The sequence below is a fragment of the Besnoitia besnoiti genome, chromosome I, assembly GCF_002563875.1.
Source record: "Besnoitia besnoiti strain Bb-Ger1 chromosome I, whole genome shotgun sequence".
Taxonomy (NCBI): domain Eukaryota; phylum Apicomplexa; class Conoidasida; order Eucoccidiorida; family Sarcocystidae; genus Besnoitia; species Besnoitia besnoiti.
Window position 1 is genome coordinate 5,903,266 of NC_042356.1, and position 17,939 is coordinate 5,921,204.

The 17,939-nt window shown below is 54.1% G+C and overlaps 5 protein-coding genes across 5 annotated transcripts; 2 read left to right on the forward strand and 3 right to left on the reverse strand.

Annotated features, from left to right (window-relative positions):
• BESB_008330 lies at positions 1-513 on the forward strand (the record flags this gene model as incomplete). The annotated part of the gene is made up of 1 exon (XM_029359587.1): positions 1-513. One exon carries the CDS (start codon positions 1-3, stop codon positions 511-513), a length of 513 nt encoding a protein of 170 aa, XP_029222500.1.
• A 366-nt stretch (positions 514-879) lies between these two features.
• Positions 880-5,768, reverse strand: BESB_008340 (uncharacterized protein; the record flags this gene model as incomplete). Its single annotated transcript, XM_029359588.1, has 8 exons — positions 880-1,045; positions 1,174-1,449; positions 1,806-1,972; positions 2,102-2,296; positions 2,523-2,641; positions 2,765-2,889; positions 3,338-3,418; positions 3,823-5,768. The coding sequence occupies 8 exons, from the start codon at positions 5,766-5,768 to the stop codon at positions 880-882; spliced, it is 3,075 nt and encodes a 1,024-aa protein (XP_029222501.1).
• A 2,515-nt stretch (positions 5,769-8,283) lies between these two features.
• BESB_008350 (uncharacterized protein) lies at positions 8,284-11,761 on the reverse strand (the record flags this gene model as incomplete). The annotated part of the gene is made up of 2 exons (XM_029359589.1): positions 8,284-8,526; positions 8,894-11,761. 2 exons carry the CDS (start codon positions 11,759-11,761, stop codon positions 8,284-8,286), a joined length of 3,111 nt encoding a protein of 1,036 aa, XP_029222502.1.
• Positions 11,762-14,666: 2,905 nt separating this feature from the next.
• BESB_008360 (uncharacterized protein) lies at positions 14,667-15,826 on the reverse strand (the record flags this gene model as incomplete). The annotated part of the gene is made up of 2 exons (XM_029359590.1): positions 14,667-15,277; positions 15,757-15,826. 2 exons carry the CDS (start codon positions 15,824-15,826, stop codon positions 14,667-14,669), a joined length of 681 nt encoding a protein of 226 aa, XP_029222503.1.
• Positions 15,827-16,529: 703 nt separating this feature from the next.
• Positions 16,530-17,657, forward strand: BESB_008370 (uncharacterized protein; the record flags this gene model as incomplete). The annotated part of the gene is made up of 2 exons (XM_029359591.1): positions 16,530-16,827; positions 17,434-17,657. 2 exons carry the CDS (start codon positions 16,530-16,532, stop codon positions 17,655-17,657), a joined length of 522 nt encoding a protein of 173 aa, XP_029222504.1.
• Positions 17,658-17,939: the final 282 nt, after the last annotated feature.

Below are 17,939 nucleotides of genomic sequence, written 5' to 3' on the forward strand. Positions count from 1 at the left end.
ATGCGAAATCGGCCGAACATTCTCGTGACAGGCACCCCGGGAGTGGGTAAAACTACATTTTGTCGCCAACTGGCGCAGGAGACGGGGATGGACCATGTGAATGTGGGGCAGCTTATCAAAGACGAGCGTTTGTTTACTGAATGGGACGACGAAAAAAACTGTAGCATATTTGACGAGGACTTGGTGGTGAATAGGCTTGAGGATATTGTCAGTGAGGGTAACAAAATCATTGACTTCCACTCCTGCGACTTCATGCCGGAAGAGTGGTTCGACTTTGTGTACGTCCTGCGAGCTGATACTGCAGTCCTGTACGATCGTCTCGAAAAGCGTCACTATAAAGAGGAGAAAATCAGGGAAAACGTCGAGTGTGAGATCTTCAGAGTCTTGCTTGATGAGGCGATTGAGGCATTTGGTGAGGAGAAGGTGAAAGAGTTGCAAAGCGACAGTTTCAGCGACCTTTCTGACAACGTGGCCGCCGTTGCGGCTTTCGTGAACCAATGGGTCGCTCCTTGAGCAAGTTTACAAATGATACATTTCTCCGAGTCCTTCTGAGATCCTTTGGTGTGCTCGCTTCAAATGAGTATATACAGTACTGCGGTTGAATAGTGCACATCGGCTTCGTAAGCAGTGCTTGAGGGGCCGTGACGTGTGGTCACATGCGCTCAAAGCTTCTGGTATCGCGACAGGCGAACCTTTGCCGTCCCGTCCGATTCGAAACGATGTACAGCTACACTCTCCGTTAGACGTGTTCAGTAGCGGCGAACACTGTTTTCCGGTCTTTTCTTTCATTGACAAGGTATCCTCGGTTCGTACATAGCAAAACTTCAATTGTCATTCATATGATAACCGCATTCTTCTTCAGCAAGTACGCATCGATTTTTACGGACAACACCACGCGGCGTTCGACAAGCGACTAGAGGTCCCCTTGATGGGCGTCACAATAAACTTCTGGAATTCTTCTCTCGTCGGGCGTGAGCTCAAGCCGTCATCCGCCACATCCAACTCGTCCAGTCGCTGCATCGATGCTTCAAAAAGTTCCACAGTACTGCAGCATACGAAGGGGAAGCACAAAACACCAAATGCGTCTTTCACAAACGTACAGCATTCACCCATGGGACCACCCCCACTTGGGGTCCTGGCAAGTGTAAAGCACTCGCACCGAAGGTGTCTCACCTGGCTCGGCGGGCTCTTGACAACGTTGTCTCGCGCGTGGCAACGCGTGTTTCCTGCGGAAAATTAGCCGTTTCAGCCAGGCCGGAGCTGGCATCGACTGGCCGAGCGGCAGCCCCCGCCATCTCGGCGTGATGGCTTGTCGACGACCAGGCGGTCGTCAACCAACCCGAGACGATTGCGGATGACCGACTACGCTGTTCCTCGAGCTCGTGAATAAGAGCATAGACGCTTGCGCAGATGCAGTGCATCAACCGGGAGTCGAAAACGCAGAAGGTCCTGCGGTCCACATGCATACGTGCTGCAAGCATGGTATCACGTGCGCAGCTCAGAGTGGAGATATACGAGCTGTCACCCTCCATCGCGCCTGTATATCGACCGTTGAAAGGGTCTACACTAGTTAGCTGCAATTTCGCACGCAACATGGATGAGCCACCAGCGCCGATGCTGAGCTGCGCTACTGGGAATTCTACATGATTCTCAGTCACGACAAGCTACGCACATGGCATGCCGCAAGGGCAGGTACGATCCCACCTAACCCTCACTGCGCAGCAGTTCTCATATGACAACCAGCGAGCTCATCTCGGCGAAGCCATGCCATTTATATATCGCGTCGAACTATACACGCCGCGTACCGGAACTGCAGCTTCGCGACATCCCCGAGATTCGGTGTGTGTGGCCACCGTTGGTCACATGCCTCCCTTTCCTGTGTGATGCGGAAGTCCAAGCAGTCCAGGGCTTGGCACGTCATCTCAGCCCATTCTTCGTAGTCGTCCCAGGCCTCGTTTAGCCCCTGCAGAAGCTGCAAGAGAAACGTAGTGTTAAGCGTAAACAGGGTCGTCACCTGACAGCCAAATGCAGCACTTGAATGCGAACAATCTGCCGGTATCAACTACCTGCGGTTGCTGCTGTAGAAAATTGAGGAACTTACTGAGAAAGCTCCTTTAAAAAGGCTGCGCAACCGAGAAACACATTTCCTCCATGGGGGTACCCGCGCCGGAAATGGCTGGGATCCACAAGTAGTGGCTTGTCGGGGCACATCGCCGCAAAACACCGGAAGGCATAGAAGATGCTGCTCCAGTGCAAGACGGTCCTCGATGAGATTCCCCACGTCGTCAATATGCCCCTGAATATAATGAACGGAAGTAGAAGGTTGGTTTCGCGCAGAATTAGTCTAGCTAGACATGAACGCTGCGGCGTCTGCCGAATATTTGACCACCGCTACTCCCGCAGAGTGCGCCGCGTGCCGCAGCACTCCAGCTTCAGCAGCGGGTTCTACCAGTATCTTCTGTGCATGAGAAGCGAACCTGGATGTTGCGCTCACCGGGTAGCGACCTAAATGGTATACGTACCTGGTGTCGCTGAAAGAGCTTTTCGGCAAGCATTCTAGCTCTGTAGCCCATCTCCAGTTGAACAGACTCGTACAGAAGCTCCCAGTTCTTGGTTGTCATCTTCCATGCGATGTGATCCCCTTAAGCACAGAAAAGCACACACAAAATCAACACGATTAGGGAGGCCATACACAGTCAGAATGTATTCTCTCTGTAAAGAAACCCAGCGACTTTCCTGAGCAGAGCAATGCTCAGCTGCTTACCGCTTTTCTCCACCTGATCTGGCAGCTCAATCAACTCGCCCGTTGAACAGCTGATTCTCGCTCGAGGTGCGTCTTTTAGTAAGAAAGGACTAGCTTCTCTCGGCATGCGGCGTTTTATCATCCACCTGATACACAAAATTCACTGCAAGGGTTAATACACATACACTCGTAGACTCGTGAATCAGCACAGTTAAAATATTCCCACAAACTTTCTGACTGGGAGACACGCCAAAATCGAGATCGCATCCTGCCGCAGACGGCGTATGCTACTATCGCCGGGAGTGCCATTACTCCCTATCGGAGCAAAATACGTTTCCGCAACTGCTGCATTCGTGTCGCGCCATCGGGACACAGCGGTGCACGTGCGACGCGGTTCGTGCACACGTATACATGCAAGTGTACAGATTTATATTTTATACAAAGACAAATAGATACGTACGGATATACATATGTAGACGGCGATGCATGCGACGGGCGTACACCGCCACATTCGTGAATACAACCCAGTGACTACGCCTAGCCATTTGCACGCCGCTTCAGACGGATCTGAATTCATGCCACTCTTTGACATACCGCCTTAGCTGAGAGAGAGTCATCCGCCGAAGCACGTTGCGCTGGAACCAGAGCCATCCGACAATGAGATCAAGCTGGCGCCTGCGTGGAAACGGAGAGCGGCAAACGCAGCACCACGCAGAGCCGCACTCGTCTCCCTCAGCCATCGATGACTATGATCACATGAGAATTCTGGCCAGGGAAAGCGAAGTGGAGATTGGTCGACTGACGTGGTGATCCCACGCGCATATCGGCATTGTTTATCAGCGGGTCCTCAGCACTGGTTACCTGCACTCAACAGCTTCCTGCGCACACGACCAACTGCCCCGCCGCCGGAGAAGGCCAACACAATTGGCAATTTAGAGACGTCGGCAAATGGCTTTCAAGCAGCGTGCATGTCCCAGCAGCTAGCAAAAGATTTACTCTGGAACAATGTGCACCATTACACTTCGGTGGTCTGGACCGAGAGGCGACGGCTTTCATGCATACAACGTGACCTTTCCTACCATTTTTCTGCAGTCTTAGACGATGTCACCAGGATCATGCAGGTCAAGCGCGCAGACACACAGAGCAGAAGAGGATCGATGTCTTCTTCCGTTTTATAGGGTCGCCCGGATCCGCGACTTGATCCTTCCCTCCAGAGAGCAGCTAGCGGTGCCTTAACCTCCGTCTTGGACCGCAGCTCTACTTGATCTTTCGGCAGCTGATCCTGCAAACCCGTTGCCGACTGTGCCTTTGTCCCTCGTCTTCCCACAACTGCAGGACTGCCTGACAAACCGATAGCGGTCACTCGGGCACTCTCCGCGAAAAGGCTTCCACGGTTCCCCGACATCGTTACGGATGGTGATCCAATCCTCCACCCATCAAACGCGCCGTTCTCAGTCCCGTCACTTTCATCGTTTCGCGGCCGTGTCTGGCCTTGCCGTACGGCGGCGCATTGTGGAGAGTTATTCAAGCCAACTGTCAGCAGTGGCGCCTTTGCACATGTTTCGTCTCTCGCGCCCAGAGATCGCTCGTCAGCAGGAGGGCCCCTCGAATCATCGCTCTGTCCGAGAGGACATACGCCCGTCATTGCAAACGAAGGGACAGCCGATCCCGCCTGATGGGATGTCTCTCCACTGCCAACGTCATTCCCAACATTCTCGGCAGCAGACGAAGCGATTTCCACAGAACAGCTGCGTGGAAGGAATGTCGCGGGCGACCGGAAGATCTTCCGATACTTGCACTCTGGCTCTGCTGTGTCTCTGCCGCTCCCTATGTCAGAGTCGGGAGCCGCCGAGTCCCCAGCAGTGCGAAGCGTTGGAGGCGCACCAGTCATCTGGGTCGGCTCAAACACGTCACAGTGCATCCGCGCCCGGCACACAGTAGCGCCATCCGCAAGCTCCACCAGGTGGGCATGGGCTTGGTCCTGTTCGTGTCGCAACCGCTGTGCAGCAACCATTTCTTCACGCTCACGGCTCTGCCGCAGCAGCTCAACTTGACGAGCCACCTGTTGTGCGTGCTGTCTCGCAACTTTGGCCGTTCGAAGCAGTTGCCGAGCTGCCACAGCTCCGACAGCTCCAGCAGTGCCCCCTCCTCGAGCAAGATGTCTGGAGCTTTCCAGCAGTTCCAGCTCTTCGTTGAATGACCCAGGGAAATGATCTCGCAGAAACGTAAGCCAGAAATCCCCATTCTCGTGAAAAAAAGCATCGTCGCATATGATGGAGGAGGAACTCGTCGAATTCTCCGGAGCGTACGAGGTTGTGCCTCGATGAGAATTGAATACAGGTTGAGCGGAACTCTTTTCCTCGTCTACAGCGAGCAAAGTCAGGTGCCGTAACCCGCCCGCTCCGTCTCTTGGGTCTTGATTCAGCCCTCCTGGACCTCCCCACGTCGCCGCAGTCGCAGTTTTGCGACATCGGCCTTCGCATGCCTCCTTCAAGCTTTTGCTCACACAACATAGCCGCCCATACATCGAGACGCCTAAAAATCTCAAAAGCAGTGGCAGAAGAAAAGGCTCGTCCAACTGAACGCACGCATCAGGGAGTCGCCCGTCGTCATCGTCGTCTGCCTGCTCTTCACGTCGTGCCCAGGTTTCCTGATCTCTCTCGCCTGCAGGAGGGAATGCGGTTGCACCGCCTGACCCTGTCGAATAGCGATACTGCTGAGAGGTCTGTTGCGGTCCCTTGTCCTCACTATTTGATGCAGCTAGAGGCGGCTCCAAAAATCGGGTTTTCAGATTTGGCGCTCCCTCTAGAAGGTTCCCATGATCTGCTGAAGCTAGTAGAGCCTTGACTTGGGATCTCCCTGCATGCGTCAAAAGGAAGAAACGATCGGACGGCGTCGTTGCAGGTGTGATGCCTGCGCTTACGAGGTGCCTTGTGCTGTGCACGCGTACAGGGCACCAATCCGAAATTTCAGCATGCCGGTTGTACGCTGAGCCACACTGCCTATCCACTAAAATTGGTGACATTTGTCCATCGTGTGCTCTGGATAGCCTGCCAGAGTTATCCCCGGCTTCGTGGCTCACGACGTGCGGGGGACGGCAGTGTATGTTGGGTTCCCCGGACTCTGCGTCTGCCGAAATGCGATCGTTCTCATCCTCCAGATCTGCGATCAAATCTGCCTCCAGCGTCCCCGCTCTTCTGTGGCGGGGCTTCATCAGGAACGTGCTAGCAGATACTGATGCACTGCCGGGTTAGACGGAGTCCCAAGGTGACAGAGCATCATACGCCACAGATATCCGCACCTCCGTTTCTGCTAGTGCATCAGAAAAACTTTATCTCGCTGCAGCTTTTGGCTCCTAAACCTCCGAACGGAAACATTCACGCGGATAAAGGAATTATTCCGGAGAAGAAGAGTCCGAATCCATTAGCAACACTGCAGGCATAACGTGGCACACCGGGCCTCGCGACAACAATCGAAAGGGCAGCCAAAAAGGCACGCTTGATTGAAGCGTCACAGTTGTAGCGTAAGTTATAGTCAACAAGCACCGCAGAAGGCTACCGTCGCGTGTGCAGGCTCGAGGTCTGCGAGCGACTAGGCGGGCCTGCACAAGTTGAAATCTCTCGGAGCGTCATGTCTGACAGTGTTTAGTTACTGGAACGGCTAGCTACTTCGAAAAACAAAATGAAAGTTCATGCGACACGCATAACAATGGCTTTTTCCTTAAACTGCCGTGTTTTGCAGAAAAAGAAGTATTGGGCATCGTTGCCATCGTCGTCGTCGTCCAAACGAGAGCGGTGGCATGCATGCTGTCCGATACCAGCGGTGATGTCGCCAGAATACACCGTGTCAACGGGTGGCTCTATGATTACTTTCATGGCTTTGAGGACAGCAGCATACACACTGAGCTCACGCTATAGATTCGTAGTTGCGATACGTCAGCGCGAGACTCAATGAGTGGCGATTTCCTCGTAGCGACTCCTCTACGACTGTGACCAGTGTGTGCCGGCGTCGTGGTGACTCGGCTTGCCTTCTCACGCCCGGTTCTCTTAAGCTGCGCTCCCTCGTTCCCGATGACGGGACTTCCCCGCGTGCCGCGTTTCTATTTCTCGCTCAGTACGTTTAAGTGAAGCGTATGAATGAGCAAGCTGGTAATACATGTTGGCGAATTCAAACACAGTGTCTTTCGGGTAGTCTCGCGATAATGCCCCATGCACCCGCCGCATCTACGCGCGACATGGAGACTTATCACCACCGGCCAGGTGCACCTCTCTTCAGTCGAATCCACTCTGGCTGGCGTTTCCATGTTGACTGAACGCGCCGGAATCCACTCCCAGCCGTCAGTCGGGCTGGAAAATCCTCCGTCCATGTAGCTGATGCGTTTACTCGGCATCGACAGTTCTGTCAAGCGTCGGCAAGAGTTGCGGTGCGCGGCGCGCAGCCGACCGTGTTTCTGAAAAACCCTTGCCCTTGCAATCATCTTTCGGACAGTCAGGTATTTGTGGGAGATATGCAGGCAATACAGAACCGTCTGCAATCCGGAGAAACGTCGTTCCTCCCCTCCCGAAAAAAATTGGAAGTACACGTGTGGATAGCCATGCACTTTCCAGCACCGTAACGGAATGGCGGTCATACGAACAGAAACCCAAACGATAGTTCCAGTCCAACGCCGCTCAAAACTCCTGCGGCATGCCTTAAAGAAAACCACGGTGAAGCTCAGCTATAATTCGTCAAGGTTTCTACAGCGGGATTGTGTGTCTGCGTCCCCGAGGTACTTGGGCTCTTCACTCACCTTGGGTGACCCCCCCCCCTAAGCACAAAGAAACTTATTTCCAGTACTTTTCGGTGCATCTCTCATCGAGCATTTGAGCACGGAAACCTGTTCTCGTCACCTCTCCCCCAATACAAGCAAGCAGCTGCCGTCCACTGCCGGTGACGCTTCAAAAACTCTTCTTCGTTCTATCATGGAAGGCGTAGGCGCCTACCCGCATGACACAGACTCCCCACTACGAAAGAAACCCATCGAGTATGGTACCCCCGCCACGATACGGTACGGCAGCTGGTTTGCAAGGCTAAACTCCACCGCTCTTGTATTGAAAACAACCTCTGTCATCTGTCAGAATGAATGGCCTTCTCTCTTAGCTGGAATCACAACTGAATCTCACTACGAACGATACCCATTGTCGACGAATAACGGGTACGCCACTGGACACAGCTGCGCAAATTCCTCGAGCGTATCTATCTAACGCACCGAAGCGCATAAAAAAATCAACGTTGGTCCACGCACCCTGACCCAGGCGGGGGCTGGCGTGGGGTGCTGCGACGGTGTGGACTTGAACGTTCGCAAAGCATCGCTCCAGTCCAGGCGTTTCTGCTGCATATGAGTTCCCACGTTTAACAGATAATATACGCCGTGGAGATACAGAAGAAATAAAACTAGTCGTCCGCTGGCACTGCGGCGACGCTCGCCTCCGAACGCCAAAGGTGTTGAGAGGAAGCGGATCCATCCCATACACTCCCTCAGTACCGTCCGTCCTGCTTCTTTACCTGCTGGGCTTGCACTCCGAGGAGGCCGGCTGAAGGCTGGGAACTGCTGACAAGGCCTGCACTGCTTTCTTCCTTGAGGGGCCGGTTGCGGTCTTTCCATATTTCTTCGAGAGTTTGACCGCGTAACCAAAGAGCCCCCATCGATACGCTATCTTCCATAATTCCTCAACAGTTGCGTGGGCCAGTCGTTTGAAGTCTATGCCCATGCCTTCAAGGCTGAAGCGACAGAACTCGCGATCCTGGAGTACGCAGCAATGCAGCACACGAAAATGACTCAACTGTGATCCGAAGGCATCGGTCGATCGGTCGCTCACGAAAAAAAATTATACAGGTTTTTAGTACAGTCATGCGACCGCTCCCGCAGACTTCCAACATGCGCGCTGCATACAGATGGGAATATCACGCACAACGTTGATTCAAACGCGCCCGTTACGCGGTTACATGACATGAACAGTTACTGCGGCATTCGCCTGGACAAAAGATCCATGTTCTATCCGGCTCCTGTTCTGGGAGCCCGTCTTGTGGACTACTTCCGGGTACTATTCGTCTACAAAGCTACAGTAGATTCCTAGCAGAAAAACGCTGTGTATATTTCACGTATCCTACCGCTTTGTGCACACTTCTCATCCTCTTGATCAGTTCACCACGTCCGTCCTTGCCGAGTGGAAGTGTGAATCCTTCGTGCCACTGCAGGCTGCTATCTTCGTCGCACTGCGTGCCGCCGTCTTCCTGACACCGTTCTAATTCTTCTCTGGAACAACTGGAGAGCTTCGGGGCTAGCGTCTGCCAAGCCCCCGTTTCCACCTCCGGACAAGCAGACTCCGTATCGAAAATGGGGGGTCTTTTGCCCTCATTTTCGTTATCACCACTCGATCGAACCTTCTTGATGACAGCTTCTGAAAAGAGTATCCCTTCAGAGTCATATCTGCTTCGTTTGGTACCCGCGGGCATATCGACGTTGCATCCACTGCAGCTGCCCCCGGGGTCCTGGGATTCATATAAGCGTCGTAGATCTGGGTCAGATGAGTCGTCCGTGGGAGCCCCGTAGTGATGGCTTGATTTCACGGCAAACGTAAGGTCACCAACCAGACATCCAGCTGACGGCGACGCGCCAGGTAGGTGTTGGTATTCACTTCCCGAGTTGTGACCGGCTGGCAGCTCACTGGAGCAGCTCAACCACGCGGGGTCTCCCGAAGCCTGGTCAGTTATTCTTCTCTCCTCAGCCACCCCCTCGTACTGGCGATGGCCTGCGCATGCGCCCTTCCCGCTGTAAGTGATGTGTCTGGCATGATCTGGCACGGTATCTGGAACCAGGATATGCGCATTCGTGTCTCCTGCGTAACCCGTGTACACGGGATGGCTCGCAAATGCCCCTGTTCCTAAGCAACGAGAAGGCGGAACCGTACAATGGACTTTTCTTGAAAGACGACCCATGTCCATGGGACGGGGCCCTGGCTGCCCACGAACCTGCACACCTGCGAATGGGTCGACGACTTCGCTCATGGCGCCCATCGGCCGGGATCCAACAAAGCTCGGGCACTGGAACGCCGACGGGAGTGACATTGTCCTCTCTGGATACTGTCGACAGCCTACAACCTCCCTCTGGTGCTCCACTCCTGTGACGCCACGCTCCACCGAAAGCTGTCTGGGAGCACCGAAGTGTGCAATACGATCCCACCGTCCGTCGGCCTTCCCCAGTACTCCTTGGTTCCTACTCCAAATCCCCACACCCTCGCGGACGACTTGACGGGTATGGGCGGCGCCACACACACCGACTGGGCAGACCGTATTAGCCGCCGGACGTCCAATGCAGACACTCACCGTCCCTGGCAAGGATTGGTTGACTCTCTCGTTAACCCTTACCACGTATGAGCCACGAAACGTACCATCACTGGGAGCCTCACAGCTTGCTCCCGTACTGCCTCGTACATAATCGGAATCAGTTTCAGACCATGATGGAGAAGAAACTACCCACGAGGGATCAGCTTTATCGGGTGGCAACGCGGTCATAGACGATGCCGTTGTGGACCGCGTCAGAGACGACGGGCTGATACACATTTCTGCCATCGCTGACTTCATTGTCCCAAAGCCGAGACTGGCTTCGTAAGATTCTTTATCGTGAGAAGCACCACGTGGTGTGCGATCTCTTCCGCAGTCGGTTGAAGTGTTTCCGTGCTCATATCCAATCACACAGCGAGTGACTTGAAGGTTTCTCGGCGAAGGTGTATGTCCCATACCACCGGCCCTATTCACGTGCTCTGCCGCGAGTCCACCTATTTCGTGTCTGGAACCTTGGTGGAATCCTGCTCCTGGGCGCTGCAGGCTGACCACGGGGGTAGCTCCCCCTGAATCATTTGTCTGCCAGGCATAGTCGCGGCAGCACTCTGCTCTGTGGCGTACCCCTTGCTCGCGGTGATGCAGACTGTTCTCCCGCATATTCTCCTGAGCTGCCTTGCGTACCTGTCCGAATGCCCATGGAGTCGTTAACTGCGTGTACGCGGCACCCGCCTGCGTGAATGTGGGACACTGGACTTGTGTCATGGGGCTCCAGTCATGCGGACTTGATCTCAAAGAGGAAGACTGGGTACTCGCTGTCGTCGAAGATCCCATTCTTTCTGCAACCACCGAGGTGCATGCCCCGCTTTTAGATGGTTCACCTGGTGCAGTCCCCAGCAACTCCCTGCATGGTTGTAGCTCACTGTCAGAGACATGGGCGCCCATGTGACGAATGAGACTGCTTGGTGCAATGCATTCTCCATCACCCTCCAGCCGGGGGCCTTTCGTCACGTCCGCGGCACCTTGCCTTCCCGCGTGCGCAACGATGGGGCTAATCTCACCCTCCTTCGCCTGGATTTCTTGCTCTGTTAACGCTGTCGCGTCTTTCCCACCCGGGACGTCTTCAGAGAGTTTGCGCCATGAGCAACCTTGCGCATGTTGTCCCTCTATCGTCGCTCCAACCTCGCCTGAGCCGGCGCTCCAATCCCACGGCGACAAAGGAGCTGACGAAGAACTCGCCTCAGTGGCCAGCAGCTCAAGAACGCCCGGCGCCTGCAGCTGCGCCCCAAATAGTCCGAAACCAACATCGCCGTCGCGGCAACTACCGTATGAATGATTATGCCTTAGGTCCAGCCAACTGCCATCGCTGGCATCTGGAAGAGCAAGAGTGGTGAACGGACTTGTCTCCTGTAGCAGGAAGGATTCCGAGCTGCACCGCGATAATTGAAGTTTGCCTCGGTTCCCTGTCCCCGGTTCACACGAGACGGAAGCGCCAACGAGATCGCGTCCATCAACATCGTCAGTCCGAGATGCCGATAGCAGGGGAATGAAGCTGCAGGATGGTCCGGAAGGCGTGACAGCACCGTCGTCCAGATCTGAAAGCGCTGGAGACGGCGGTTCCGATCGAAATGGATAGTCACGATCCGCCAAAGGAAACGACCGGTCCGACCCCGCCGTGAATCCCTGTCCTTGCATCATGACTTCGACAACTGCTTGTTACGTGTGTTGCAATTTTCTGTCTCCCCCCTCCTCACGCCAACAACGAGCCACAGCCGATCAATACACTGCCATCAACAGGCTGCGGGGAGATCCTAGTTCGTCGAGCGAAACGTTAGGCAAGCCTGTCGAAAACCGCGAAGAGGCCAAACGCCTTTTTGAAACGTACGCTAACGCTTCAATCCGCCTCTCGCAACCACGCTGGCACACAAAAACGTGCTGACTCTAATGCGACTACGCTCACGCGTGACAGCCCCAGGACTATGTCCCACACAAATGCAAGTACGATAGATGGTGCAGAGAACTTCTCTCGAATGAGTTTGTAAGAACATACCACAGCAGGTCCCTGGCGGAAGAGCCGATGAAACGCTCAGAGGTGACCTTCCGGGCTGTTACTAAACTCTTCTTCTGATGTACCCTTTGAATATGCCACCAGTCTGCCGCATCAACAAACTAACCGTGGCCGGTAAGCGCATGATTGACTGAACGCGTCTCCCATGCGCAGACCGTTTCCAGGCGTGCCATAGATAATGAAGCCCAAGTAAATCACGCACCAGCCGCTACTTGTTACTACACTGTTACCAGTGCACTGCATTCCACCTAGGAGACGAGCTTCGCCCTGAGTGGGACCGACTCCGCTAATAGCACGCCACGCAGGCTCGTGAACAAACAGAGGTACCTGCTTGGAAGAATCCGCAACCCCTCCACCGAGCTTTCTCTCTGTTTCTAGATAATAAAGGAATCCTGAGGAAACACGAAAAAAAAGACCGGCTCACTGGCAGCGCTCAAGCTGCCAGCGTCAACGGCGTTGAAATATTTCCCCGCGAACTAACGGATGTGCCGGTCGGTCACTGTCAGGCGCTACGTACAACGCGAAGCACGCGCTCTTACTCTGGTTCACTTTCTCAAGAAAACTACTTGTTCTCACAGTGAACGTCGAGGGGAGGTGCCCACCAGGCGCAAAGCACTGGACACGGAAAACACTTCCTGAGAACAGCCGCGTCTCAGCGTGCCTCTCCGGCTCCGGCTACCGAACGTGAACACCAATGCGTCGACCGATACCCTGTGCCAAGCAGGCGGAATTAATCAGTGGCTTTATCGCACTACAGCAGAAAAGCTTGAACAGTCATCCCCACGACGTCGTGCATTCGTTTAACAACTCCGAAGAACGTCCCAAGCTCAATTTGACTTTCCCCCCCTCCGAATGCCTCGACCTGCTCACCGACGACCACCGCCGCCCACAACGCCGGATAGACGGCCAAGAGACGCGTCTCGACGATCCTTGGCATCAGTTAGTTGAGTTCGTCGGACAAGCATACTCAGCAGGTCAATCCTTGTGTGCAATGCTCGAATATGCGTACAATCTGCCGTTTAAGGTACCCTCAGCTCGCAGGAAATCCCGCAGCGCGCCGTTCCCTGCGCTGGGGAGGGCACATTCCCCGTGGCAGGCTGTACGGCGGCCTCCCCTGATTTCGCCAGAGACGATATCGATAATAACTTGCCAAACCGTGGAAACAGGGTGGGGAAACAATGCAACTAGAGCTTCTCATCAAATGAAACGAGGACCGGTGTAGAGCCCCACACAACTACAAATGCACACACGAGGTAAAGTGCTGGCTGCTTGTTGTTGTTCTGCAGACCAATGGTAACCCGCGTGCGCGACCTGTGGTCAACCGGAAAGCGGATGGAAGGGCCGTCTCCAGGGATTCGAAGAGGCCGCACGGTCAAAAGATATTGAGAAACATCATTTAACGGCGACCAGTGGAAGTTCCACTCAAAACTAAGCGAAACATGGAATTTGATCATTGAGGAGTTGCTCGCGCGGAGTGTATGATAATCGCGTCACTGCTGTTGGTGATTGCGCCACCGTCCACCGCCCACCACTGCTGGACGCTGCCAAGCGAATTTGAATAGAGTACCGCCGTCGCGCGAGACCGCCGCGCGGCTCACCATGGCGACAGTGTGTCTCGACCGTTGCGTTTCCCACGTTGGCGACGCAACAGCGAGAAGACAGTCTGTAGAGGCCTAAAAAATGGCTTCTGGCTTCCTTGTTCGCCTGCCACCAACAACACTAAATTTTGTTGCTTTAATAACCATTGCAGAGACTCAGAAGTGGTTTAGTTGGTCATGTCGCCTGCGTGCTGGAAGGCGAAAACTTCGGATAGTCAAAGCGACGGGGACATACGCGTGATGAGGGTGTCGGTATTTGGGAGACGCGGTGATGCTGTGTACCGCCCTCCGCTGATGTGGGGAGGATGGCATGAGGCACATGGAAGGAAACACGTGCCTGCACACCAGATGCGGAAAATGTTAGAGTTTGCTCAGCGGGAAGGGGAAGCACTGGGAGTTTGCATACCGGTCAGTCGGCGTGATGGACCTGCCCTCGTACAATGAGGCAGCGCGACGTGTGATTGCGGCACCACCTCGCGGATGTGCAGCCGAAATTAGTCACAAGAGGGGGAACATGACCGTATAGCAAGCGGGTCGAGTGGCTTTCTATTCGGTGGCAGTCGTATCACCAGCATTAATACGTCTTACACGCCAGCGAATCAGTGACGCCGCTACTCAGGATCAAGTTTCGTGTGGCATACCAGTGACTCGGACCCGCCTCGGGCAACCACATTCGAACGTGACAGTAAGCGTGCCAGCAACAGACAGAAACAAATTGTGTTCGCGTTGTTTCTCGTCGAAGGAAAGCACTTCACATTGAGGACAGAGGATCAAGGCAAGGGGAAAAGGAAGTTCCCCGAAACCTCGCAGCAGCACGGCGCGGATAGCTGCGCATGGAGGGAGAAGGCAGTTTTTACGCTTAGCCAAGTACCATGGGAAAAAACCTGAGTTTCGATCGCGCTGCTCCGCAGTAGCTCACTACGTGGCCTCGCCTCCGTTATGCACAGTACTCAGAACCACCAGCTTCAGTATTACGATCAGTTTCTGGAGTGAGTGCTTTAGCGGAGTGTACATGGTATTCCGGAGTCATGATCGCCGCAGGAGTAGTATGAGCTGCACGAACACCAGCTGGATATCCTTGGTGAACGGCAGCATTAGGAGGCTCCGGCGCGTACACAGTGACTTGCCCAGACCGTAATGAAGCGTCCTTTAAGACTTTTCGCACACACAAAGCTGTTAGGGCTACCATTGCAAACAAACAAAACATCCCCGCAATGATTGTGAATGTGCGAAGTGAGTCTGTTGCCTGTTGGGCCTCCATGCGTTTGTGAACCGAGGGAATCGTGCTGCAGTCGTCACAGTATCTGAATCTCTTGGAACCTGCTTTGCGTGAACACTCCCGCCCGTTACCACTCTTCGGCACCAAAATTTTGTACGTCTGAAAATGGAAGCAGTCATTAATAAACTCTCCATCAGGGCCGCGGTCAAGCTTGAAATCGTCGTCGGTGTCGTGGTGAGTTGCGTGGCCTTCCAGCGGCTCACACACAGACCACGGACCGTACTCTCCTTGGCAGTCAGTGTCTGAAGGCAAGACAGGAAGACTGACGGCTGATGCTACAAAGGCACCATCACTGGAGTGTTTGCCCCCATTCGCGGGGCAGTTCCGAGTGCGCTACCGTCAGCTTTCCAATGAGGCACCCCGCGCTGCCACGCACTCTCCCGCCGTCTGCGCCATCGACTTTTTTCCAAGCAGGCGAGCACGATATCCCCGGTGGTCACGCTTTCTGCTGTCTGTCTCGAGCCTGCTGGTGGATACTACGGGATGGAACCAACTGCACCCCTTCAACAGCATTTGCCCGAGGAGGTCGGAATCACTTCGGGTACAACACGTAATCAGGAGTAACGCTCTACATTGCACCCTTCTTACGGGTGGGCAAGTGTGGGCGAGATACTATAAACACATCGCTGACGGCAGCCGAAGCTCCCACGTGGAAGTTTAATATTTTTTATGCATGTATGAGAAACGATGGGTCCCTGCATGTGATGTTCCGTGTAGGGCCGATATGGCGCGGCTCAATCGCCCTCACCTGGCTCCGCATTAGCGAGAGAGAGACCAGAAAAGATAAATATAGCGATGGCGGGTAAAAAGACCTTCATCATGTGGGGAGTTCAAATCGTATAGTGACCCACGTATGAGGAAACCTGCTGAAGACGGCACGCGGATTCGTGTCAAGCACGAAACAGACACGACTTAGTGACCGCGTACGGTCTCAAACCACAAACTGTTCACTCCTTGTAGGAAGAAAGATACGGGTGTTTTGCCGAACGCATCAGAATAAAAAAATGCCGTAGACTACGTTCTCACGCGAGATACCCCTTCGCGACCCAAGTGCGCAATTTCTTCGTAGCGGGCGGTTGTCGAGGATGACATCTTGGAGCAGACGAAAACAAATTCAGCAGGAGCGAAGGGAAACACTCGTCTATTCCCATCTATCTATCGAGCTGCAGCAACGACGTTGCCAGCCCAAGAGAGTGCCTACTGTAACTGTATGCCTCAGCGTCCCCTGAGGTCAGGCAGCCAAAAACGACGGTGGACAAGGGAGGCGTTGTGGAGAGCTTGTTACCTCTTGTAAATCGTAGCAGTTAATGTAGTGGCGAACACCTTCAACTACTCTGTCCTGGATACGTACCATACTTATCCCAGGCTAGACGAGTTTCGCAGCACCTCTACAGCAAAGAATCGGTCCTGTTACTCGCTGCTGGCGAGCACAACCAGGTAGTTAGCATCGTCAAAAGCGCACAAAGTTCACTGTTCTGTCAAGGCCGCGTCTTCCCTTTGCGTTTGTCAGCGTCGACCAAGATGGCTCTTTTTTCTATTTTTGTCACCGTGGTTCTTGGTTTGACAAGCGTCTCATCGGCGCAAGACATCGATCTCGCCGACTTATTTGCGTCTGGCGGGTCCCCAACCGGTATGCTCTTCGAGCTGCTTGGAGACGAGGATAACTACCGCGTACGTGATGTACTTCAGCAGATCCCTGGTGGGATGCTCACGCAGTCGGACGAATTCAAGCAGAGCAGCGCTACCATCGCTGACACCGCCGGCTTCGACTGCAACCTCACAGACATCGATCCTGCTTGCTTCCTCGAGGAGTTTGCCGGTAAGTCAGGGAAACCGTAGAAACGATCAACAGATTACTCAAACGTCTGGGCAGGCGCCGCCAGCAGGGAGAGACACACGCTTATGAAAAGAACTTGGCGGAAAAAATCGTCTTGGTGCCGGGCTCCTGCCGTCTGCAATTTATTGCCAGGCACCTGCTCAACGTGCGACTGGTGTGATGTGAGGCGACAGCAAGAGCTGACGGGGATCAGGGACTCCGTTGGTGCTTGTGTGCTAGAAGCACTTTGTTATTTGTGGCTAAGTCAGCATGCGGAGATACTGCCGGCCCAGTCAGTGGCAAGTCATGAATCTTACTCCGATGATATAGGTATATCCGTTTTGTACCAGCTAACCGTGACACACTGTCGACCAGCCCGAAAGTACGCAATGCTGCACCCTACTCTGCGACAGCAGACCCGTGCCATCGGAAGCATCGCCTCAGCGCCTAGTACACGCATCTTGTAGCATGAGCAAGGCGTTCTGCATAAACTCACCCAACCCGTCGCCGCACATTCAACGCTACCAAAAACTACAGCGTAACACGTGGTGTAGCGCCACATTTGAGCCTGAAAGTACTGTATCACCGTGCTGTGCGCATGGCGTGCAGGTAGGGTTGGAGCTTCTTGGAAAACTCAAGACATCGACACCCAGAAAGCTTCCGACCTTGTAGCACGGTTTCTTCAGCCTCATGGTCTAACAATGTCCGGCGCCGTTGCAATCTGCGTAATTTCGCCTGCCGCCATGCCGTTCCTCGTAGACAGCGAGGCCTCCGAACTTTCCACGGCTGACGTTATCAATGGGGCCAAGGCTGCGTGCAGGAAATCAGCCTGATGACCTAACGCTTTTTAAAATGGCCCCGATGTCTGCTTGTGGCAACACAGACTTGCCGTCGGTATTTGCTGAGGTTACATACCATCCCCCAAGTACCGGTCCCCCCTGGCAGAGATTCGGTGCCATAGGGGCGACTCAGCCGTCATAATCTCAGGTCCTAGAGAAGAGAGACTATCAAGCCTGGCAAGTGCGACAAACCCCAACTTCTTTCATCTCCGAGAACCTCAACACTGCTCATGCTCAGCCGAATATGGTGAACTGTACAACCTAACCTGCAACATC